General features: G+C 38.2%; 1 protein-coding gene and 1 long non-coding RNA gene across 7 annotated transcripts in view; one reads left to right on the forward strand and one right to left on the reverse strand.

The window, feature by feature from the left end:
- The first annotated feature begins 1,080 nt into the window (after positions 1 to 1,080).
- LOC144312887 (uncharacterized) lies at positions 1,081 to 19,622 on the forward strand. The gene is made up of 2 exons (XR_013378533.1): positions 1,081 to 2,131; positions 7,040 to 19,622. It is a non-coding gene; the product is annotated as an uncharacterized LOC144312887 (long non-coding RNA).
- The window catches only part of PARP8 (poly(ADP-ribose) polymerase family member 8), a 172,980-nt gene continuing 161,339 nt past the window's right edge, over positions 14,098 to 25,738 (reverse strand). For 4 of the 6 annotated variants that reach the window (XM_077896016.1, XM_077896018.1, XM_077896015.1 and 1 more), the window contains one exon: positions 14,098 to 18,699. In XM_077896016.1, coding sequence (XP_077752142.1) covers positions 18,597 to 18,699 — 103 coding nt within the window. In that variant the 3' untranslated portion in view covers positions 14,098 to 18,596. Of the gene's footprint in view, positions 18,700 to 19,411; positions 19,628 to 25,738 lie in introns of all 6 variants that reach the window. The other 2 variants (XR_013378531.1, XR_013378532.1) reach the window with 2 other exon arrangements.

Below are 25,738 nucleotides of genomic sequence, written 5' to 3' on the forward strand. Positions count from 1 at the left end.
TCATAAACAGGAAATTCATGAAAGAATAAATACAAAAACCTCACAAAAACTGGGGAAGTGGACTTTACTTCCCAGGAGATGGAGTAGACACATTTTCCCTATTTCCTCCACTAAGTACTACTACAAACATTGGCCATTCTGTATAAAACAAACATAAGAAGAGAAGGCGACAAGCCTGGCTGAAGACCTGGGGATTCAAGGGGCAAAACAGTGGTGAGTTCTCTGGGGCTGTTTTCCTCATGTATCTTAGACTTGGACTGGAAGAAGCCACCAACCCAGGTATCAAAAGACACAAACAAACAACGCCTCAGCAAAAGCCTCTAATCAAAGGAAACTAAACTCTAACCTCTAATCAAACTAAAGTCTCTAACCAAAGGACAAGGCAAGGGGCAGCCGCAAAGAGAAGTTTTAGAAATAATCACTCTATTATACCCAAGCACCACAAAAAAGACAACACTCACACAAAACCAACCAACCGATAAGAAAATATGATTGGCTCCCCCCTATCTACACCCGCAAAGGCCTAGTGGTTTCATCATTGTCCAGGGGGAATGAGGATGACCTCCTTCTGTGGTTTTAGTGGAGGTCAGGTAGGGAACAGTTACAGGGCACTCCGACTCCTGCTGACCAGGGAGACATTGGCAGGGCCTGGTGGGGAGTCACAACTTCCACTTGCATCCAATAAATAGTAAGTAGGGGTCCACTCGCCCAGAGGCCTACAGAGGCTGAGTGGTGAACCCAGACTTCCACCACATCTTGCGATAGTGCAAGTCCAGCATTTTTATCAGCTTCTTGAGGGAGCCAGGACCGTATGGCCTTTAAACCATAGCAATAGCCTCAATGATAAGATCACCTTCACTGATCCCTTATGCTGGCTTAACTTCAAGAAGTTTCTTCCTCATTAGTGTTGAGTGTTGGTGGGTAAGCTAAAATAAAAGGGTGATCCTTTATGGAGTTGCAACATTTATCATATAAATTCCTTGTTTAGGATCCTGGTGAGGAAGCTGAAGTGTAGTGGCTGGGGTGGGGGGGCCTGGGGGGGCGGAGTGGGGAGTGGGCTGGGGAAGAACCAGTGGGAAACTCGGAGGCAAGAGGGCTGAGAGAGCTGAACCGACTTGTTAATGTGGAGCGAGAACTCACTCGTGATGCAATGCAGTCCTGCCCAGTGTGTGTGCAAAGTGAGGGAGCAGCCGAGCTCTGTCTCTGTCAACACCTATGACACAGAAACAGCACAAGTCAGCACCCGGGAGGTGAGGGTGACCTGTCCGTGGGAGCCATCTACACAGATCTTCAGTCAGGCTTTGGATTTCCATAAAGTCTCCACCTCAGCAGTGAATCCAATGATACCTAAAATCCAAGGAGTAAGGAGACCATGAATCATTGTGAAAATCCTTTCGAAGCTGGGGGCAGACAGAATCTATGTGCTTCGGAGATTGGAGTGGACAAGACTGGCCTTTCCTTGGGGCCCCTGGGGGTGCCCAGTGGTTGACAGTCTGCCTTGACTCAGGTCGTGATCCCGGGGTCCTGGGATCGAGTCCTGCATGGGGATCCCCGCAGGGAGCCTGCTTCTCCCTCTGCTTGTGTCTCTTTCTCTCTCTGGATCTCTCACGAATAAATAAATAAAATCTTAAAAAAAAAAAAAAAAAAAGAAGAAGAAGAAGAAGATTGGCCTTTCTCTTCCTTCACAGGACTGGGCTTGGATGCTGCTTTCGGCCTTTGGGATTATGCCTACATGTGAGCATACTTAGCAAAGGCTCCAGATCAGCATGGTTGTAAAAACACAGTTCTGACACTCCACAGCCTTCTTTTCTCATTTCTGAGTAATCCTAGATGAATGACATTTTTTGTGGCGTTTTAGGCAATTGGCACATCGCGGCCATCTGGCAGCCAGCAAAGGAGGACACCTCTGACACCGTAAGGTGACCTGCCAGTGGTTAAAAACAACGAAAGGTGGTTGCTGTTTATTCCCAGGGAGCAGCGTACACCTGCGGTTCTTCGCTCATCAGTATTCACGGACGCCTCTTCACACTGAAGCAGCCACTGCTGTTGAAGATCCTTTTTAACTAGACAAAATATTTCGGCAACTGTTGCTCTTTGTGAGAAAAATAAACAACGGGCAGACAGAAAAAAGGTAAAAATGAAGTAATCTTAAATGCTTGCTTTGTTTCAGAAATGGGATATCAAAATTCAGAGATATCAAAATGCAAGGGGTGTTCTTATAGTTGCTTGTAATTGTTCAATGACTTTGCAGGATAACTCCAAGCCCTTTAGTTTGGGCATGAGGCCTTTTGTAGTCTAGATCTGGTCATCTTGTAATTTGATTTGCACAATTCACAAACAGTAGTTTTATCTCTCACCTGAGAAGAAATCCTCGGTAGGTCCCTGAGCGTTTATTTCCTTCTCCTTCCTGTGTCTTTGTCTCTATTCACATGGCTTCTGACTCTTGGAAAGCATGTTCCCTGCTGTCCACCTGAAAATGCCTCCTTCAAAACTCAGTTTCCCTAAACTCTCAAAAAACTCACCAAGCACTTCTTTTTGTGTTCCCATGCGTGTCCATTTAATCATATAAAATACTTAGTAGATCATATAAAGTACTTAGTAGAATTGTCTGGACACCTGCTCCCCCCACAAATTTGTTCATTTAACAGAGACTCAGCAATAAATATGTATGAGGCCCTGCTCTGAGCACAGGGAAGATAGCAGTTGTAGAAGTCAGGGTCTCCAATAGAAAGCACTATTGAGGAATTTACAACAGAGGAGGTTTAATTCGAGGTATTGGTAAGAGAGGATGAAAATCAAACCGGGCAAGGGAAGCAGTCCAGAAGTTAACAGCACCGGGAAGGGGGCATTCTGGGACTGGACAAGCTAACAGAGGAAGAGAACCTACAAGAGCCCAGGGGTGGAGATCACCTTTCAGAACCCAGAACCATGCCCCACAGGAGCTGGCGGGAGGCAGAGGGGAAGAGCAGCTTCTGTTAGAGAGGCCAGCAGAGGAATAAATGGAGGGAGAAATTCCTGTCTTCTCCCTTCTGTTCCTCAGTCTCCTGCTAGTGCTTCCCATTGACAAGTCCATCTGGAAGCCATCTAGAGCAGGAGCATGAGAAATACAGTAGGTTTGGCTCCCACTGTGACACAGAGCAGAGCAGTGGAAGGGTGCAGGATGGATCTGAGGGCAAAAACGCCCAGGATTGGCACAGCAGTGAATAAATCTTTTAAATTTTCTCCTACCCTCGTGAGTACATGGGCATTTCATTCTATGTCACTTCTGTATCTTTAACTCCTGGCATAGGGTTGCACCTACTACGTGGCCAACATGCATCTTGGATGCCTTCACTGAAGAATAAAAAATCATAAAGATATATAATCTTTATGATCTCATGGTTCCCTTTACATCTCTGACAAACTGCTCTGTGAGAAAATACTTTGGATGGCTTTATCTCTTGATACCAAATAAAGAGTGTAGCTTCCACTCCCCGCATGGGTAGCTTATGGGTCCTATATGCAGGTTATGTTTTCTGTGGTGTTTTGCTTTGGGCCTCATAAATCTGATACTCTTCCAAGGTTTCATAGTCCAGAAGATTATCAAGGTCACTGTACCCCGGGCAATGTGAGCTGCTGTGACAATTTCTGGGTTTCATTCTGCTGTATTTTGCAGAGTGTTGTTGCCTGTCCCTACAGCACCTTTTACAGCTGCTGTATTCAACATTCTGTGAGTGGAGCATTCAATTTGCCTTCTGAAGCCTGGGCACAGCATAGGGCACCGGAATTGATCTCAAGCCCTTCTGGAGCAGACTTTTCCAGAATTCTGCTGAACTTGTTGGCAAAACTCTCTAAGTGTTGTGAGCAGCATTTCTATGAGCAGCTGTTCTTCTCATTCCTCTAAGGTCCTCTCACTGGCCAAGGTCTTTTCCTGGGCCATCATAAATGCCAAAATTAGTTCTAAAGGCCCAGGTAAAAACTCTTCATAAACACTGCATAAAAGTGATTCCGTTCAGCAAATATTTTGGCATATTGATTCTGTGGTTGGCCTTGTGCTGATCAGAGGGAGGGACCCAAAATCACAGGGCAGTTAAGAATGTGAAGTCAAGTTGGATGATTCCACCATTCGATGAATCTGTGACCATGACCGAATCCCATGTTCTTCTACCTCAGTATTCCAATATGTAGAATGGGGGTAATAACAGCATCGACCTCAAAGATCATTGTATTAAGTGAGAACAATGAATTGTGCAGAGTATTCATCATCATCATCATCATCATTCAGATTAATGAGGACACGGCACAGAGAACCTAGAGAACACTTAATTACTTTTTTTTTAATTCTACTCAAATAGAACTCAATACTGAAATGTATCACGTTGCTTACTATGTCTGTCCTATTAGAAAATGCTCTACTTTCAGTCCTGATTCATTCAGTTGGGGAAAATCCATACTGTATACAGCACCCCAGCCTCTACAGTGTCTCTTGGCTTTTTCTCTGTCTGCCCTCAGTTTGCATTTTGGGACCAATGGAGCTTAAGAGGGAGAGTAGAGAACAAGGAAATAATAAGGAAAGCAGAGATGAGAAAGGCAGAGTCAGACTAAACAGAGAGAGGGGACCAACAGAAGACATGGCATGGCTCCCAGCACTGAAAGGGAATACAATTAATGAAAAACGATTCTCTTCCACCGCACATTCTGTTTCCACTCTCATGTGGACCCTTGTGCAATTGCCTTCACGTAGAAGGCCTGCCTCCTCCTTCCCCCAAAGCACCCAAATCGTTGGCCCAATGATGTGTTTCTACTGGGCCCACAGGAGTATTTTCAACATAAGACATACTTCCCTGATAGGCCCGTGTAGGTACTGCCTAGACGCCCAAATGTGATCTCGCTGTTTTTGTTCATTAATTCATTTCTGCACTGGGCAATTGGCTCATTTACTAAGGTTTACTAAGTGCCTCATCTGTAGCAGGCACTGGACTAAGGCAAATGGGACAGATAAATACATCCTGGGCCTCAGCCTCAGAAGTCATAAAGAGACATCAATGCTAATGAATAGTTATATTAGTGAATTACTTTAGACAGAAGTACATATGAGTGCTGTATGGACAAAGAAGTAGGAATGACTAAGTAAAATATGGAATTTTTCTTGGCTACATATCGAGTCTTTTTCAAAACTTCTCATTTTCTTCTCTCAACATTCAATTATCTTGGTCAGTTCAATTGGTCTATTCAATAATTATTTATCAAGTACTTGCTATATGCTGACCTTTGCAAATATCTAAAGTATAAGTGATACTTTCTTGGCGCATCTGGGTGGTTCAGTCAGTTGAGTGCCTGACTCTTGATTTCAGCTCAGGTCATGATCCCAGGGTCATGGGATTGAGTCCCAAGTCAGGGTCTGCTTTCAGCTGGGAATCTGCTTGAGATTCTCTTCCTCTACACTGCTCCACTCCCCTACTCATGTTTGCTTTCTTGCTCTCTCTAAAATAAATAAATCTTTAAAAAATGATATTTTTTCCTCCTGGGTCTTCACAAAATATTAGAGAGATCAGAAAAAAAAAAAAAAGAAAACCTCATAGCACACCTTTAAACAACAGAGATTACAGTGTGGAAGGTCATGAAGGAGACAGAGCTTAACTTGGGCTTGCAAGTATAAATTGGGGATAAGTATCTGGAAGACAGAAGAAAACGACCTTCTAGGCAAGGAGAAAAACTTGGGGCGTGAGAATAGACAGACATGGTGGGCTGAAAGGACATAAGAAAAAGAATGGCTGAATTCAGAGTGTTGGGATAGGAGAGACAGTGGAGATAAGGTTAGATTGATGGGAATAGTCAAATTATGCAAAGCCTAGATCTCAGGGGAAAAAAAGTCTAATTAATTAGAGTATCCACTATGCACTCTGTACTCAGGAGTCCATTCTGTACTTTCTGGGAAAACAATGAATGAATGAATGAATTACAGTCTTTCTTTGGCCAATTGAACACATTGGATAGTTCTGTTGTGAAGAGACACTGGTATCTTACAGCCTGTACTTAATATTTAACTCCTCACCTTTGCCATCTTTATTATATGTCACTCCCTGTCTCTGCCTTGAAACCTTTTCACTTTGATCTCTCTGTTGTTGTGAGGTCTGTTGGTGGTTATGTAGAAAATCGTGGTTACCTAGATTCCTAAATTGTGCTCATGTTGCTCACTTTTGTCTGCAAGTCCTAAGATGATGACAGCTTGTTAATAATGTCACAACCTAGTATGGGCTAACCTTTCACCTTTTCACCTTCCAGAATGACGTTTCTGGAAATATGTCAACATACTTGGTTTGGAGTGCAGTTGTGGGGGTGTGGGTAAAAGAACAGCTGCAGTCGTGCTGAGGAAAGCACTAATGTAGACAAGTAAAATGAAAAACAGAGGGCAGCCCGGGTGGCTCAGCGGTTTAGCGCTGCCCTCCGCTCAGGGCGTGATCCTAGAGACCTGGGATCGAGTCCCACGTCGGGCTCCCTGCAGGGAGCCTGCTTCTCCCTCTGCCTGTGTCTCTGCCTCTCTCTCTCTCTAATAAGTAAATAAAATCTAAAAAATTTTAAAAAAAGAAAAACAGACAAATAAACATATATATGGAGAGAGCCCCGAAGAGCTAGACAACTCAAAAGAATTAAAGGTGGCAGTCCTATAAAGAAAAACCAAGTTACTAAGCATTTAAACAAGTTGAATATTGTTTCTAAAAGGTAGCATGGGAAATCAGTGTGAGACAGCCAGGATCCACAAGAGGCTCTACTCTGAAATTTCTCTTGCTACTTACTCTTCCTGGTGTCAGAGGGCTCTGAGATTATTGGCCTTTTCTCTCTGCTGCTTCTGACCTGGCTTCTTTGCTCTATTGGCTGTGAAAGGAATGAAAGGCAACTTCCTCAACTTCTCTCCTAGGACCCACCTCTTCAGCCCACACCAGTGAAGGAAAACACATGTGGCTAATTTTTCTAGGTTTTCCAAGGGCTATTCCAGTCAGGAAAGAGGACCTGAGCTTATTGGGATCCCTTCCCAACCCTCTTTCTTTTTTGCCCACAGGAAAAACGTAGTCACAAGGATACTCAAAGGAATAACATAGCCTCATCTAATATGGAGAAGTTTCTTTCTTTGTGCATCTCCTGGGAGTTTCATAAATGAAGCTGAAACAGAAGTTTATCCTTCCTGAGGATGAGAGGAGAAACCAGCGGCGACTGGAGGCTACAGTTCTGAGGGAAAGGAGAGTCTTAGGGTTTACCCTCTCCTTTTTCTCTAGCTAACAACCATACAAATCCTGACCAGGCCTGCCCAGTCTGACGTGAGAAACGGGTTGTGAGGAAGATATCAAAACAGTATTTTCAAGACAGATTAGGAAACAGAGAGAACCAGGATCCCAAGTTGAGGTTCAGCTATTTTCTTTTTTTCCCACAGGGGATTTCTAGTTGCTATTGGAACGAGTAGCATTTTGTTGTAGTGAATTTGCAAAACAAGATTTAGACATATTAATTTAGCCTCAGTTTATAGTTTGGTACCATTGGGGTGGAAAAGCAGAAACCACTTAAGGAAGTGCCGGTAGCATACAATAGTACTGCTTTGGCCACAAATTCTTCAAATTATATATCTGTCTTTATTCAAAAATATTTGCTGCTAACTTATTCAGGTCTTGGAGCATATCAAAAGATAAAGACTTTTATCTGGAGGAGCTCCCAGTCTAGTGGAGGAAATGAAGAAAGGCTGTCACTCTTACCTATAGCACAATGTGTTGGAACCTACGAGAAATGTTCACCCTAATGGCTGTAAGACTGTATCTGGTAACAGGCCTCAGAGAGGAGGTAAGATTCCCTTTGAGATTTTTAAAGAAAGATTAAAGCAACGGATCTGACAGTGGTAATGGGTAGAATGAGCTGACTCATAGGGAAATAGGGTGAGGAAAGACATAGAATTAACAAAGTCCAAGGTTTGGTGGATCCAGGTATTAATGGGGATCCTGGTTTGACTGGAAATAAGTCATGTGAAGTGAGTAGATAGATAGATAGAAAACTGTTTGGTTTCTTCATATAGGGCTTCAATACTGTGTTAGAATCTGTGGTTCATGTATGAATGAGAAACCACAAAATCTTCTGAGCAGGATAGGACCCTGATGAGGAGATCTTCAAGGCTGGATGAGAGATTTCCTTCCATGTCCCCACCTATCACATCATGCAGCATCCCAGACTGTAGTTGCCTTTGTCTGTACTTTCTTAGTGTGGACTCCTGTTAAGGCAAGAACTTCATCTTGGAAGGTGAAAATGAGCATATGGAGAACATGGATCACAGAAACTGGTACACACAATGGGCTAAAAATATATATGATTTGAATAGATAAATGAAAATATTAGAGCTGACAAATATTATAGCATTTTAGGGGAGCAGAGATATTTTGGACGGAGGCTTGACAGCTCTTGGAGACTGAGTAGATGTAGCAGGCAAGAGAAATAGTTTTCTTAGTGGTGACTTCGGGAATGGAACAAAAATAACGTAAGTCTTGAGCACTGCTATTTCTATAGAAAAATGTGCTAGTGCAAGCTTCCAAACTCTCATTCTTGGAATTATGCAAGCCAAAATACCATTCCTGATCCCTGGAAACAGATGTCACTCAGACGATATTATAAAACAAAATCAATGTTTATGAAGTTTACTATTTGCTTATTTTTAAAAAACCCTTCTGTACACTAAAAAGCAAATCTATGTGTTTGTCAGATGCCTTTTGAATGTCTATATGTAGCTTAGTATCTTGCCTCATGTCCAACGTATGACCAGTCCTTTTTACCCTCTACGAAATAAGAAAACTCCCATTAAGGAGAATGGAAAGAAAATGATGGATCTATTATTCTTCATTATATTATGTAGGTAAATGGTATAATGTTGCCCTGTACTTCTCCTAAATCATCCTGATTGATTAGCAGATGTGGACAAGGTATGAAAGCGATGGAGAGAGACAGTGGTCCCCTTTAGTCCAAAGTGTGTGTGTAGGGGGCATTCTCTGTCCACTTTCTTCAGTAATGCTAATAGAAATTTAAAATGCTTTTTAATTATAAGGTTATAAAAATTAAACACTGCATGTTTAACATATTAAAGTTATGAAATTAAGCATAACATTAGCAAAGAGAGACTACTGGTGTTGATAGGTAGAGAATAATGTTCAGGAATGCCATTTTTTACCCAAAGACGCCCCCCCCCCCCGCCCCCCAATTGCATTAACTATGCCAGTGCTCCAAGAGAACTACAAAGTATTGCAGAAATTTGGAACAGAGAGACATCATTTATGGCTGGGTGATCCAGAAAGTATTCATGTACTTGAGGGCACATGAGTTTGGCCTTGAATTATGGATAGATGTGCAATACGCAGAAACTCAAGGAAAAATATTCCAAATAATAAATTGCAGGAGGCTATACTGCTCCACGGCTGCTGCATCTCGGCACTAGAATATTGATTATGCTGCAAGCCTACAAGTATTAAGAAATACGTATCCCAGAAGTTAACCCAGAAACACATAAAGAATAGAAATGTTCCCAATTACACAGCTGCAAAAATTTAGTTAGATGTCAGAGTAGTAAGTATGTATAATAAAATTCAGGTTTGTTACAATTTATACCATGTTAGAAGAAAGCAATTCCTTTGGAAGGAACCTTATTTCACCACTGACTTATAATTATAGATGTACTTAATTCCATCACTGATTTATTTTTATTGGTAATGAGGATTAGTACTTTAGCTTAAAGTATCTCGCTTCCATGTATGTCAAGTAGTTAATGACCTGTAAATGAACTCTTAAATATGCTAAAGAAGCTCATTATTTAAGGTAATTATTTAGCAAAGCAATGATCCTTTGATTATGCAAATTACTGACATTAAATTATAAATCTGTGAGTACCCAGTTTTATGTTTTATTCCAGGCCCTCAAAATGACCTTCCAAAGCAGGTATTGCTTGATCCAGTTAGGATGAGTAACAGGACGATGAAAGCATATACCTCAAGGCTGACGAGAGAGTAGATGTTAGCAACGTTTCCTTCAGCTGATGGAGTTGGGAGCTGGAGATGATGATGATGATGATGATGATAGCTGTGGCTTGTTATGTTCCTCCTGCTGAGTAGTTGTTTAGATTTATGAAAATATTATGTGCCAATCTTAAGACACATTCTAAAGATTTTTGGCTTTAATGTTGCTTGATTTGAAGACCATCTCCATGAGACAGATATTTATGAGTTACTTTTTATGTATGTACTAAGTGTCAAAACATTTACTAGGTACCGAAAATAATGTGTGCCTGGTAGGAAGGAAGGGAGGTGATCAGGGGACAAGAAGTAGACAATCAATAAACCTTTTCACCATGTGCTAAGTGAGATGGATGAGCTCTGGTCAGATACTCAGAGAAGACTTAGAACAATCACTTGGTCCAGTCTGGGAGAAAGAGGGAAGGTGGTGGAGGAAGTGAAAACAGAATGAAAGTGAAGGGGAGTAAAATGTGGAGATGGGAAGTAGGGCTGTCTTAGGCAGAGAGAAAAAAGCCTGTGAGAAGTGAGTAGCAATGGGCTGTTCTCTGGACTGCGGATAACTCAGTGTGACTCCAGTGCTGAGTGTAAGGATCGCTGTGGTGGCGGTGCAAAATGAGGCTGGAGAGGGAAAAGGAGCCAGAAGTTTTATCTTGAGGAATATGTTAGGATGCCTGAAAGATTTTAAGTAAGGGGCCTATAAAACCAGGTTTACATTTCAGAAAGATCAGCATTATGAAAGGGGGTCAAGCCACTGGTGATATTAAAAATTCCAGTAGCGTATTTAGCCGGGACCAAAGGGCAGGAGGGTCTTATGTGAGCCGAGTTAACACTACAGTTGCTGCCTCCAGGCCTGTGCAGATGGAGGCAGTGTCTATTCACTAACATACAGAGGTATTCAGTATCTTAGCAATCATAAGGCTGCACTCCTATGTCCTAGCTGAATATCTGTTCTGGGTAGAAGGCACTGGATTCGGTTGAGAGCCACTGGAGATCACTGATATAACCCAAATAGAAGTATGTCACAGGAGAGATCAAAACACTTGAATGCACTCAAGACACTCAGAAAGAGAAATTAAATGACTTGGCTATTAATTGGTGGTGATGGAGTGAAAGGGAGGGGAATAGGGGATGACTTGTCTCCTGGCTTGAGTAAACAGGTGGATGGAGTGGCCATTCATTGGTTCATTGAGAAGTGTGAAAAGGGAGTAGAATAGTCAGGGATAGGAAAACCAGTGAGTTTTTTATTTGACGTATCTCTTGAACACTGAGGAAGAGATGTTTGTTTAGCATTATATGATCCTATAAATTTGAAGCTCAGGAGAGAGAGGAACAAGAGCCGCAGGTTTAGGAGTCATCATTACAGGTGGGAGTTGAAGCCATTCACGGTGGACGATGTCTTCCAAGTAGAGCATATCGAGTGAGGTGCCACCATCTTGGACAGTGAGTCTTAGGTGTTCCCTAGGCAATAGTGCCTTGTACACACACACAATTGGACATCATATCAAAACCCATATGAGATTTACTAACCACTCTCTTACATATCTCAGTATTTATAGGTTTCCTAGGTTAGGGGTGAAGTGCATTCCCAAAGATGTCCCTTTGTGGATAGAATATTTCTCCCCTACTCTTCTTCACATGGAAAAATATGTGCTTTTATAGATGGTGTAGAAACACTGTTTTCAGTTAGCCCTACTCTCTTTCCTGAATACTAAAAGGAATGGGAGAATCTTAATTGATCTCCAATAAAAAATTTGGAGAAAAATTATTTTCAGTTTATCTTAAGTTATCCTAACATATAAATTGGGTCTTTTGTTTACTAATTTACTGCTTTTTCCTAAATTCTATGTATTGTCTACCTATTCTTTTTCTTAGTTCTTCTCCAGGCCTCTGCACCTGTGAGAACTATTAAAACCAATTCATAGCTTCTTGCTTTCTGTCTCTCTCAGAACTCCTTCTGAATATGGCTGCCAGCATACTTCCCAAACTCCACTTCCATGATGTCACTCACCAAGAGCTGGCAATGACTTTTCCACTGTCAATTATACCAAGAGCATACCGCACCCCCCCCCCCCCGCCCACTCTCTAGAATAAAATCACACCTAGCCTATGAATGGTTTTGATGATTCCCTGATAGAGCTCCTCAAGGCAATCAGACCTAAATCTTCATTGACTCACCCCCCTAGTCTGCATAATTCACACACTTGTTTTCTGTTTTGCCGAGCTGGGGTCTCAGCAGTAAGAAACATGGTTTATTAGAAAGAGCACAGAGATAAGATTCAGAAACTCTGGCCCTAAGTTTGAAGCCTAGTGACTCTTTTGACAAGCTATTTAATTTCTTATCTCTGAGAGATAAAGAAATCTGCTAACACCTTTCATAGGGTTATTCTGAAGGGTAAATGAGATCATCTATGTGAACGTGCTTTCTAAATTATAAAGTGCTAGATAAAGCAAACCCTATGTAATCAAAATTTCTCTTATCTGAAATTCAGGAATACACGATTTTTAAACAATGTATATGTTTGATAGCTTTGAAATTTTCAGTGTTCTTAGATACAAGTCAGAAGTCACTACTATATGAAATAATTAAAAAGAAGGACCCAGAGGTTGTGAACAGAAATAGAGACAAAATAAATACTCAACAAATTCTTGGGGATTCTCAACATTGGTTTTCCCAAAGAGTGGGCTTCAAAGGGTTTCAAGTAGAAACCCTAGGATGTAGAGGTACATTCTTGCCAACTATATTATGATGAGGAATGCAGATAATTGTAAGAAGGAATGGCAGTTCCAAAAGTAAGACTGAGCCATGAAGTCATAAAGATATACAAAATTTGGATGAGGAAAAGCTAAAAACTCAAAAAATTAAGTGCTTTCTAATATATGTGTTATCTGCAAAAAGCAGAAGCAGATGAGTAAATCATTATAACTTTGTTGCAAAAAGATTACAAAAAGTATCTGGTGAATAAGCAAATGGAAATTAGCAATATAGTACTCATTGGCACTAATTTAAGGTTTCAAAATGTCCTTTGGATTGCAGTTTTTAATTCAATGATTTCAAAATTATTTATGAATTTTTGCAGGTTCACTCAAGACCCTTGCATTGGTAAGCCTACTTTCCTTCATTTGCCAATCTTCCTTTCATTTTGGTTTTAAAGGCCTTTTCCTCAAGTTGGGGAAGGTCTATGGGATGTTGAGGGTTGGGCTAACACCATGGGGCATCCATGGTATTTCCCCCTTACCTATGATGTAGATTATCTGTTTGTTTCCTAAACATTGTTTGCATTTTTGGCCTTTTCCATTCAACATTATTGTTTTTGTGAGATTCATGAATTATTTCCAAACATGGTTTTGCTTTTCCCAAATAGATAGAAGGTTCCTTAAGGCCAACACAAAATATAAAACTCTCTATTCCTTATAAGAATATTGTAAACTCTAAGTATGTACATAGACTCTTAACAAGTATTTCTAGAGTAACTGAAATCAAGTCTAATAAACAGAAGTTAACTCTCTATGGTTTCTCAGCTGTAAATGTAACATGAGTAAAAACTGCTACTTCTTATGAGAATATAAACTTAGTTCCTCATATTTACTATTAATGTATTTAGAAAACCAAATTTGTTTATGGACTAATGTCTTATTCAGTTAATGAGATGTTATAAAATGTAGTGGTTTAAAAATCATTTTCCAATTACTAATCAAGCCAGAAATGCTTAGAAAATTCAAGATGATTCATTTGAAATGCTCCTTTTGATATTATGCCTAAGTGTTTATAGAGCATATCTACAAAACATATAAAATTTTTTTTTGTTTCAATCCTGTAGTTCTTGACAGAATTTGAAATTAAAATGGTACTCAACATGACCAATTAAATGTATTGTGACTATTTGGGGGAAATATTGGTAAGAAGGGCTTTTTTTTTTTTAAATACCCTCTTATTTTAAAAGTATTTTATAAGTGAAAAAAGGCAAAATCGTTTTTAGAGTTTGTTGAGAACTTCAAAAATCTAGTCCCCAGAAGCAAGATTCATCATCAGGATAGTATCTAAGACCTAGCCAAGTTTTCAAAATAGTGCCCACATATACCATACTTGTTGAACAAATTCAGATTTATTGAAAGTAAACATTTACATTGGCTACAATGTTAGAACTATTACAAAGCTGGATAAAAGAGGCTTAAGTAGCAATAGAAAGCAAGTGCAATAAAAAGTGAATAGAGAAAATATTTGGCCTTAGTGATCTCTTGGCAGTATTTACATTATGTACATATTGTTAAATATTTATAATAACTCTAAGGCACCAAAGGCTAAATAGCAGGTTGCAATATACTATTTTGTGCACAAAAGTCAAGAAATTTATTGTAAAGAAGGCTGGATAGTTAAAGAAACATAGGCATATCTTAATGTTTACATAAAGGAGTGGCTGCATTTTTTAAATCTCAAATGATACATTAAATATTGGGCAGATTGAAGAAAATATTTTTAGAACATTAAATTATGTTGACTATGTAAATAAGCACTATTTTTTTTACTGACTTGCTGGTAAATGTGTAATGTAATCTATTCTTCAACACAGCTTTTTCACACTCATGGATATGTTTTGTCTAAAAACTACTTGAAATTCTTTTAACCTACAAAAACTTATCCTAATATATCATACTGTATACAAAATCTCCAGGAAAAATTGACTGGACAATAATATACATCAAATTTATATATAATCTGACAAAAATTTAGCAGGCATTCAATGCCAAAATAATTGAATATTCAGTCTGCCATTCTGGCAAAGCAGTTGAGTATTTTAATCCTTTAACTGTTAAGTGAGCAATTGTTTGTGGCTTAGGTGAATTGAAGTCAAATTGGCCCATGGAGAAACCAATCTGAAAGGGAACTAATTATATTCAAATTTTGCAACTTGAAACCCCTTCATATAACTCACTGGGTCGTACCTACATCATTCATCACCAGTGACTGAAATATCCATATTACTGCACTGTCAAGAGGTAACTGACAATATCTATGTCCAACACAGTCTTGACCATTGAATTATTTGATAACTTTCATTTGCAAAATTTTATTTGTTCCTTCTACTGGAAACCCAATTTACCTTCACAAACAGTCTATCATTTGTCTTGAGGTAGTGTTATAATGAAGAATTCAGCGGAACAATCGAATAACATCCTAATATTTTTTAAATGTGCTTCAAGTGCTACTATGAAATCCACATATTTAAGTGGTAGATAGTCCAAGGTTGAGTGGCCCTTCATGACATATGAAATTACTATTTGATGAAGGCATCCAGACATTAACAAAGATGATGAATTTTTCCTTAAAACTTTCTCAAATGCCATGCCCTCTGGCAAGTTATGATATTATGGTATAAAGTACTGCTAAAATTCTTTCAATGGTATTAACAATTCATAGACTTGCATATTAAAAGTTTTCTTTCTTTTAGCAAAGCAGAGAATAACAGAGAGGTCTTTTCTAAACTCTTAAATTTTTCAATGAGAGATATTCAGAACATTAACAATAAATAGTTTTGGGGTTGGTTTCTTACATCACATATTTAATACTAAGCTTAAGGATGTGGCACATCTTTAAATTTTAAATTGAAAACACCTCCATGTCCAACATTTGACTGAGATTTGCTGAGCAAAAAGAAATAAAAATAATTTCAACATAATGTAGTCTAAGGCACCTTTGGTGCCTTACTATAATGTATTCTATAGCACTAGGTTATAAGTATATTATTTTTTCTCTTCTCGAATGTCCAGTCATTTTCTTCTCTTTTTCAATACAGTGGACAGTGAAAGAGGACAAATTACTTATAGGGAAATGTTCACAAAGTCAGTAACGCAGGAAAAAGTAGAAATAAATTAAGGTTCTTCTTCCCCTACTTCAAGAATGAAAATAAAAGATTACCTTTGTTCGGTGGGTTAATACTAAGTAGTAATGTCACACAATTAATATAACTATTACAAAGCATCAGTGAACAGACTTCAAATATTATATAAATACAATACAATATCACATTTGGCATCATCAAATATGTCAATAGATAATATCTTTATGGGTTGACTGAATCAAGGCATGATAATGTTTAAGCTTCTAAATTTTAAAGACCTCCTTGGATCTTGTAAGCATGATATTCATTTACTACTGGTATATATTGAAATTAAATTCTTTAAAAATAAAGTAAGTATCAGCATACTATAGCTATCCCAATATCAAAAGTTCAATTAAAAGAACTTTAATTGCTCTAATACTTAGAATATTTGCTTACAAAGGATCTGAACTTAATTTTCCAAAATAAACTTAAGATCTGTCATTCTGCATTGTAATAGCATTCAATTAATTACCATTAGGATACATCTTATTTTATTATCATAAAAGATGTCTATTATCTGTAGTATTTAGTAGGCATTAAAACTATCAACTACTTTCCTTGTTCTAAGAGGTGAATTTACTTTTATTCTTGAACTGGCAATAGGAGTTTGCATTAAGCCAGTGTTTGCTCCCTGAAATGCTCTCCCCTGAGTCCTCCAAGTTACCCTTCCAGTTCAGATTTTAATACTATACTCCTTATCGATCACTCAACTGTTAAGTCAGATCTTAATGGATTGGGTCCATGGTTTTAAAACTGTGCTTGGAGGCACTGAACATTGTTTTGGGAGGTGCCTCAATGATGCCAGTGGCCACATAGGTGGGGCTCTAAGACCTCAATTTCTAAATCCTGCTAGTACATCTTCGTAGTTATGGTATTTATAGAATGTGCCACAAAATTAATTTGAAAAATTATCTTGTTGCTTAAAAATGTTTTTAAAACACAAAGGGATTTGGAAGACTTGGGGAATCTTGACAGGAAAAAAGCAAGTGGTCCTCTTGTCCTGTGTAAAGTCTTCAAGTATCTGGTCACAGAACACTAGGTAAAATGCTCTATTTTGGCCCTACCATGCCAATACTGTCCCTCAGTCTGGCTTTGGGTTCAGAGGCACAAATCAGAATAGATCAATGTTTTAAGTGTATCCTATCACAATGATTAATATCCCAACCACTTCAAGTCTATTTTTGCAGAAATTAAGTGGCATAGCGATTATTTACAGTATTAGAAAACAAACAATTAATAAATACTTCTTGAATAGCAACCCTTAACAACGTGTATGACCTTTTCGCTCACCTTTTATGCCAAAGGAAATAAACATAGAAGTTATAACATTATACTTGCAAATGACTAAACTTTTTTATTTATTTATTTTCTTTCTAAATAACTGAGCAGCAGATATGAGCCTTGATTCAGGATTTGAATAGAGTGGCAGACTTGCTAATTAAATTGCTCTCATGAATGGCCTTATTCCAAAGACATCATGTAGGAAAATAAACACCATCAATTAAAACTTATGATGAATATGAATAACTTTAGGACTCAAAGAAATATAAATGATTTTGATGAGCACATGACTCTTAAAAGGAAAATGCTGAGAGCTGGTGTTATTATTCTCTATAAACTTATTTGTGTTCTTTTAATATAAAAGAAACTTCAAAGTTTATCTTCTTTCTCAATACGAAAAAAACTAAGCCGAGGTATTAGATGAAAAAATATAAAAAATGCTGGTGTGGTATAAATAAATTTTAAAAATGCTCCATTGTAGGAAATAAAAAATATAGTTTGTTTAAATTTTGAGGCCCTTCTCTTAAACATATAATCATTTAAATATAGATTTAGTCCACCTGGGGCATCTATGTTCCCCAAATTATAACTGTTAGATAACATCACGAAAGAGCTGAATTTTAACTGAAGGGAAAATTATTTAAACAAATAGAAAAATTGTAAATATTTTCAATGACTGAATGGTGGTAAATTTGACTCATATCTTGGTTTATGTCCAGATTTACTGCTTACTATTATTCTTTTCATTAAATGAGCATAGACAGAATTGTGGAGCTGTGCCATCTGTTGTTGAAACACATATATGTGTATACATACACACATACATGCACAGTCACACACTTTGATGTATCAATCTATAGATATGTACATTACATACTCTTGGGCAAAGCACTGCATCTAAGACCTAATTATTTTTGTATACGAAAAAATAACAGGAGAATAGGAAACGTCCCTCCCCAAAACATTTGAATGCTCATACCACTAATTAAACAGCACATCAGAATGTGCAAACGTACTTATTGCAAAGTATCATATAGATTTAGACGTCATTATAAAATGTTCTAAGTTCTATTTTGGTAACCTAAAATGTCGGTATATAATACCAAATTTCCAATTAAAGAGTTTAATATAAAAATATCAGCACAAAACTGTTTTTTCAATCTGTTTATTGTGTGAGCAACCCAAACTTTAGTTTAAGTGCTGTTGTAATTTTATTACTAGATTCCATAACCCTACAATTGATAAATTTTATACCATTTTAGGTATTTAATGAGATACTTAGAAATACTAAGAAAAAAATCAGTATTCAAAGGGTTACTTTTGTTTATAATAACAATAAATTATTTTATCATCTTCTTCAGTTCAAAATCCAGCTTTGAACCCGAGGAAGGCTTTCAAATCATGTTAATTAAATGGTGGTCCTTTAACCAGTAGCAGTTTGATTACCAATTACTCGAAGGATCTCTTTGTGAATGCCTCCTTCTTGTGTATTAATATTCGCATCTCCAACTTGGCCATCTTCATAGCTAAAACCCAAAAAAAGAAACAGAAGACATTTTTAAAGGGATAAAATATCCAAAAAGCACTTAAGCTGCCTTAGAAATGCTATTTGGTACCTAAAACCTTTAATAGCCAAAGGGAATGAGCAGTGAAGAAGTTATTTCTCAGTTGTATTTAATAATGTGTGTGCATTAATAAACACAGAAAAGCCTGCTAAACACATGATCATCCTACATCATGCCCTGTTTGTCCCTTCCTTCCTTTTTCATCCCTAAAGCATCGCCTGTGCTGCAGGAAGCACCTTGTGTCTTTGGCCTGGCAGACTTTTCCCTCAGCAGTTGTTTTATGAAGCCTACCCTGAAGGAACATACACCAGCCTTAGCTTTCCATTCCTTAGGTTCGAAACTTGTTAGCCCCACTTGTACTTCAATCATTTGTTTATTTTCTGATCTGTGACACTTTAGAAATTACTTCACTTTCTGCCGCTGCTCTGCCTTCTAATTATTATTCTGTTGTGATCGGTGCCACCGTTTTTCCCCTTATCACTGGTTGCTCTGTGTAGACTGACTATAGAAGATATTCTTATTTATGCTGGTACCTCACAGAGGAATGCAAGTGTGCTAAGTTTAGCTAAGCTACAGAAGTGGAGATATAGCATTAAAGGACAGCGATTACTAAGTCCTTTAGAAAGAAATAATTGCATTTTAGACGATTATTCATTTCCTCAAATAAACTTACTTGGGCAATAAGAATTTTCCAAGAATGGGTTTTTAAACTTCCATGGTAATATTCAGAAGGAGAATTAGGTGATGAATTAATTTTACTTCATAAAAATGACTTCAAGACAGAAGCTTTCGAGAAGTGGTAATTACTTCAAAGTAGATAACCAGGGGTGTAAGCAGTCTCAAAGATTTATGCGCACCACTGTCTTTTCCTCACCACATTAAAATTCTCCTGAAATAGCACAATACAGGAAAATGGAATAGATGACACACAGCAATGAGAACTCTGGTCCTTATGTAATCCACTACCTAAATACCTAGTGATCACTGCATTTGTATCAAGTTTAAACTCTTAAGGACTCACCCCCTGTTGCCTATCAACTTGATTAATTTGATCCATATAGTATGTACACACACACACACACACACAAGTGTACGCATATGTACGTGTCAGACACTGTGAAGAAAAGAAAGGGATATGTGGCACATGGCTCACTTAGAATTATTTTCCCAGGAGACCAAACTGTAAAAGTGCTCTGTTAATTAAATGGAGAATGTTAAAGCAAAATGTTTTAAGCACTGTCTGAATCCAATTTGGTGCTTTGTGGCAAACTGTGTAAAAGATACATTTTACTGGGCAAGTAAAATATGTTATACTGGTTTTTGTGCACATCCTGGCTACCCATGGGACAAAGGGTAAACTAAGCCATCCATAATGCTGAGTCAAGGCTGGGGAGGCAACCTGGCTTGCAGGCTCATCCCAAGAGAGAGAATGGTGTTTACCAAGCTGATCCAGCTAGTTCCTCAAGGATCTGGATTTTGGAAAGCAAAAAACACTACCAAAAAGACAACTGGAGAGACAAAGAAACCATAGTGCTTACACATACCAGTCCACATGGCTCTCTCCTCATTTTCCTAATACACATTTATGTTCGTTCTCTATGGCATCTGTGTCCTCTGTCCACTGGACACAAAGTTGAGTAAGATACTCTTGGCTTAACTGATACCCAGCCTACATATTACCATCTCTATTCCTTTCAATTTCAAATTGACCTTTGAGATTTGTCTACAGTACATTTTAACTGCTCCTGCTTTCCTCAACCCACTGCAATCATTCTTCTGACCCTACCACTCTACTGAAAGTAGGGACAATGGTTACCCATAGCCTCATAGATGAGAGATTCAGATTTTACCTGCTACATCTGCAGTATGTGATACAGTCGACTGCTCTTTTTTCCTGAAGCTATATTATCTCTTCACTCCCTAGTTGGCCCTTTGATTATTAATTCTCAGTTTCCTTCATCTCGTCTTCTTCCCTGGCCTCCCATTTCAAGGCTGGTTTTAGCCACAATTCACTCTCAGTGTTTTCGCTTTTCATGATATGCAAACTCTCAATTATTTCGGTCTCTCCCGCTGCTTTAATTATCACCCACATGCTGATTCCTAAACTATATCTCTAATCCTTACATCTTTCCCTAACTATAATTTTCCCACAGAAATCACAAATCTAGTATATTCAAAGCTGAGCTTATTTTTTTTTTACCCAAGACTCCTTTTTTACTCTATCAAAATCTCAATTTGGAGTACCATCCTCTACCCAGTCTCTCAACAAGAAAACTTCAGCCATTCTCGGCTCTTCCATGTGCCAAAATCCAATAAATCACCAAGTTATCTTGCTTCTGTTTTCCTAATTATTCCCACTTGCATCTTCTCTTCATTTGACGCCAAAACCTTCGTTTAGGGCTTCATTATCATTTGTCTAAACAAGTGATTTTCAAGTCTCAGGTTATGTACAATTAGCAGGTTCTAAAATTAACTTAGATTGTCCAGGCTAGCATTTTTCAATGAAATTAGAATAGAATAGGACATGGAATACTAAAGTCACCACACAAAGTAAGCATTGATTTTTTCTCAGGTCACAATGTCAAACACATTTTCTTTTGGAGTGAGAAATACTGACCTAGATGATTATAAGAACATTATAACTGATCTCTCTGTCTCCACACTTAGCCCCATCGTCCCTCCTGTAAGATGATTTCCTGCTCTGCTTGAGTGATACAAATGGCCTCCACTTCACTTGCAGCACAAAACCAATAGCACTGGCATGACACACTGGGGTCCCTCATAACCTAATCCTAAATTTCCTCTCCAGCCACATCCCTCTCCTCCAATACTCTATCTCCATCAGATGGAAGGGTTTGATATCCCCAAATACTACTGTTCACTGATACTTGAAAAGCATTTGTAGTTAATGGAGAGAAGATGAGACTTATATTCTCTAAATAAACAGTAATAATTTAAGACAGAAAGAGTCTGGGGTAGAGGGAATAGAGAGCAAGAGCAATCGATTGAAATTAAAAGTATTAAGAAAAATGCACATTTCTCCATTGCCTAGGATGCCCAGAGGAAGCATTTGTAAATTGGAAGGATAAAACTGGCCACAAGCATTCAGGTGTCTTAAATAATGAAGCATATATAATAATAAAAGGAAAGACAAACTACCATTTGACTTGGCCAACTGGCAGCATTTAGATATATGCATTACTGGTGGCATTAGGGCATTTACTACAATATGGCATACAGAATACTTTGCAGCTATTTATTAGTATTACAGAGAAACACTCAATTGCTAATTAAACAGTGAATTTCATTTATGTCCAGAAAGCACCGATATTTAAAAAAAAAAGAAAAAGAAATGGAGCAAGAATGATACCAATAAGGAAATGATACACTTGACTGGGGTTTTCTGAAGAAGGAAAAAAATGAAAGCATCTAAAAGGAGACAAGAATTACTTAAGTTCCCAGGAGCATAAAAAGATTACTAAAACTTTAATAAAAAATAAACCAATGTGCTTAAAAAGCTATGAGAAATAAAATAAAAGAACAGAGGGAATTTAGCTGTCTGGAACTCTCTGGGTATGTTAGAAAATTTTGTGGATAAAAACTTCTGAATGTACTGACAAGTTCTATTCCCAAACTGATGGAGCAACTTTGTGACAGCTTTAAAGAATGGCACACGTAAATTTGTTTTCGGACTGCTTGAATCTGGAACCCAGAAATGATAGCATTGTTTTTTATTAGCAATAGAGAGGAGAAATTCACTGTGAACTGAATGATATCCAGCACTTCTCCAAAGTTCCTTAAGGTATCTGAGGCATTGTCTACATCACTGCTCATGTACCATATCTCGTCGTTACTTTGGAACATTCAGTCTTTGTCATTGCTTTCATTCACTATGTGTAAAGTGTTTCTGCAAATAGAATTTGCATCTTACTAGGGGAGATAATAGAGTTATGCAAATAACTGTAAGACAGGCAGCAAGGATAAGCAAGGACGAGTAAAATTTACAGTAGACAGACATCATGTCTGCGATGTCAGGAAAGACCCCATGGAAAAGACCACGTAGTTAAGTCATGGAAGGTCAGCTAAGGCTGAGCTGGCAAGAAGGTTCATCGTTTGGACTGACTGAACAAAGGCATGGTAGTGGGAAAAATAATTCCACATTGTTTTCAAGAAATACTCTTATTCGATCAGTAGTTTGTACGGGTCGTTGAAATACAGTAAAAAGGGCTCTATGTTGCAGAATGTCATGTTTTTATTTGCTAAAAACTACCAGTGTGTATGAACAGGGTATAATCGAAGCTCTGCTTTAGGACTATTAATGTGATATAAACAGCATGATCTTAAAAAAATTATATGCATGGAAATGTAGGCTATATACCAAAAGATTAACTGTAGTTAACTTCAAGTGGAGATATTATGGGTGACTTTCTTCTTTTTTGCTGACCTTTAATTTCAGTTTCTATACAATGAACGGGTATCATTAGTGTAATAATGTTAATGTGCAATAAATTTGACATTGTACAAGATAGATTAGGGGCAATGACAATATCAGAAGCATGGAGAATAACTAGTAATCCTTTGATGGACTCTTTGTTTACATCTGTGGAAACAAAGGTATCGAAAGGAGAAAACTGTATAAAGATAGATGTTGGGCATATAAGGAAAAAGAAATTAAAAACTACAGCTCAGGATTCAAGTGTCTTTGAGTAAAATTACTGCATAGATTGGGGAAGCCAAGAACTTGACTTGGGTATTTTAGCAAGAAGGGGTTCCACTTTGTACAAACTGATTTTAAGGTATGAGCAGACTTTTCGAGGGGAAATACCTAAGGAGCAGTTAAGTGTGGGCATTGCATTCATTCCTACTTCTCTACCAAGCGCTGTGCTAAGCACACAAAGACAAAAAAAAGCCCTACAGTCCCTGACCTCAAGATGTATGCAGAACAATGGAGAAGACCATACATAAGAAAGAATAATCCAATGATAAAAACATGCTTACGGACATCACACAGTAACATAAAGAAGTAGCACAAAGGAGTCAAGAGAAGTTTCTGGGAGGAGGAAAGACATACACTAAAATTTAAAAGAGGAGTGGGAATTAGGTAAATTAGCATGAAGGCAGAGAGGAAGACCGAATCCAAGCTTACTGGAGAAAGGAAAGAGGAAATGTGGGAATCATAGCGTACAAGTTAGGTCGTGAAGCATAACATCTGGAGGTGAGAAATTGTGGGTGATAAAAACTGGGGGCCGTGAGGCTGAGGACTAAATTCCCTGGACCTTCCAATGAGGTGATGTTGAAGGAAGAACAAAGGGCTTGGAGGGTGAGTTGGTTCTCTTTGCAAAGGAGACTGGGCTTCATCTTATAAGGAACAAGCAGCTCCAAAGAGTTTTAAGTAGGAGAGTGATGTGGCAGTTTAAATCTTGGAAAGGGATCTAGGTTGCAGACAGAGAAATTGGATTTATTATAGGCTAGGGATAAAGCAAAGTTCCCGATCGTATCAGCTTGATGTCATATAGCTTATGTCACACAGCTTCACTGAGCCATGACTGAAGGTTTGTCCTCCAATGTTATAAATAACTTGTCTGTCTCCTCACTATGTTCCCATTCAAACGCTAGTGTTCCCCCCCACCCCGCAAAATCACAATGAAAGTTATCTTTCTTTTCACTGAATGGCCATTATACAGTCCTTATTTTACAAATTTTTCTTGTAGATGCCTCTTTATATATATTCCAAACTTTGACCAAAAATAAAAACCGCACATAGTCCAAAATATTTTCCTTTTTAGCTTTGGCTTTGTTCATTCATTAAAAATGCACTGACAAACAGTTGTGCATCAGGTGCCAGGGGAGGTGCTGCAGGGTATTAGGACAGTAAAAGAAAAGCAACAGTAGGAGTCTGCCCTTTAGGACTAGATGGCCTCATGGAAAAGTCAAATACAATGAAAAACCTGAATTTTAAATAGAAATTCTACAGTGTGAGCTGCAGGAACACCAGGAAGAGAGATTAATTTTGAATAGGAGCTTCCTAGAAGAGGTGGTATTTGAGTTAGACCTTAAAAGACAGACTTTGGATAAGAATTCCTGAAATTAATTTAGTGCTGAGAGCTGCCCAACTCAAGAACCTGAACATACACCATCTCTCTTCTGCAGACTTGTCTGATTTGGTCCATCCCGTTCTTAAGTTTCTGGACTTATTGGCATGCCTTGAAAAACATGAAGGACTGTATGCCTTAAATTTATCTAATAGGCAAAATATGGAAACAACTGATTTTGCAGGCCTGCCTACTCTAAATCAAAGAAACACAAAAGCATTAAGCAGGTAGACTGTAACATCAAATAAGCAAGATATGTAAACCTAGCAATTCTTAACCTCTCCTTGGTCTGAGACAGTTGAGGGGGAAGACATACACTCTTACCTCTAATAGTTTTCACTACGGTGCGGGGGTGGGGGGGTAGGTAGTGTGGGGGAGTCCATAGCACTAGATACACCTGTTCTGTTACCTTGCCAAAGTAGCAACCACCTTCTCTCTGATTTTTATTATTTAATCTTATTTATGGAATGTATCCAATAGTAAGTCTTCCTCTCTTGCTCTAAAATCCCCCATTTGCTGTGAAATAAACATTTTTATTGTCTATGATTAGAGCACAATATGTCCATTTGGTTTCTGCATCTTCTGCTTAAGTCTAGCTTCTAGCCCTTTTAAAAAATTGCTGCCTTATCTCTACCCATTGGCCTTAATGCCTTTGTACATGTGTCTCAGGGCCAATGAAATAATTGACTGGAATCTACTCATAACATCTGAATTATTACATTTTGCTTGAAGCATTAAAATTTGATTAAGTTTATTCATTCTGAAATTATCCAACATTTTCCAAACTTTTTTTTCTATGTGATATCTTCCTTTAAATTTTAAAGGAATTGATTTAATTTTACTTTCCAATTTTTCTTAATATAGTAGCCTGTTTCCTAAAATATCCCTCCCCCCAATTCTTCTCTGAT

Source organism: Canis aureus, chromosome 4 (genome assembly GCF_053574225.1).
Source record: "Canis aureus isolate CA01 chromosome 4, VMU_Caureus_v.1.0, whole genome shotgun sequence".
Lineage (NCBI taxonomy): Eukaryota > Metazoa > Chordata > Mammalia > Carnivora > Canidae > Canis > Canis aureus.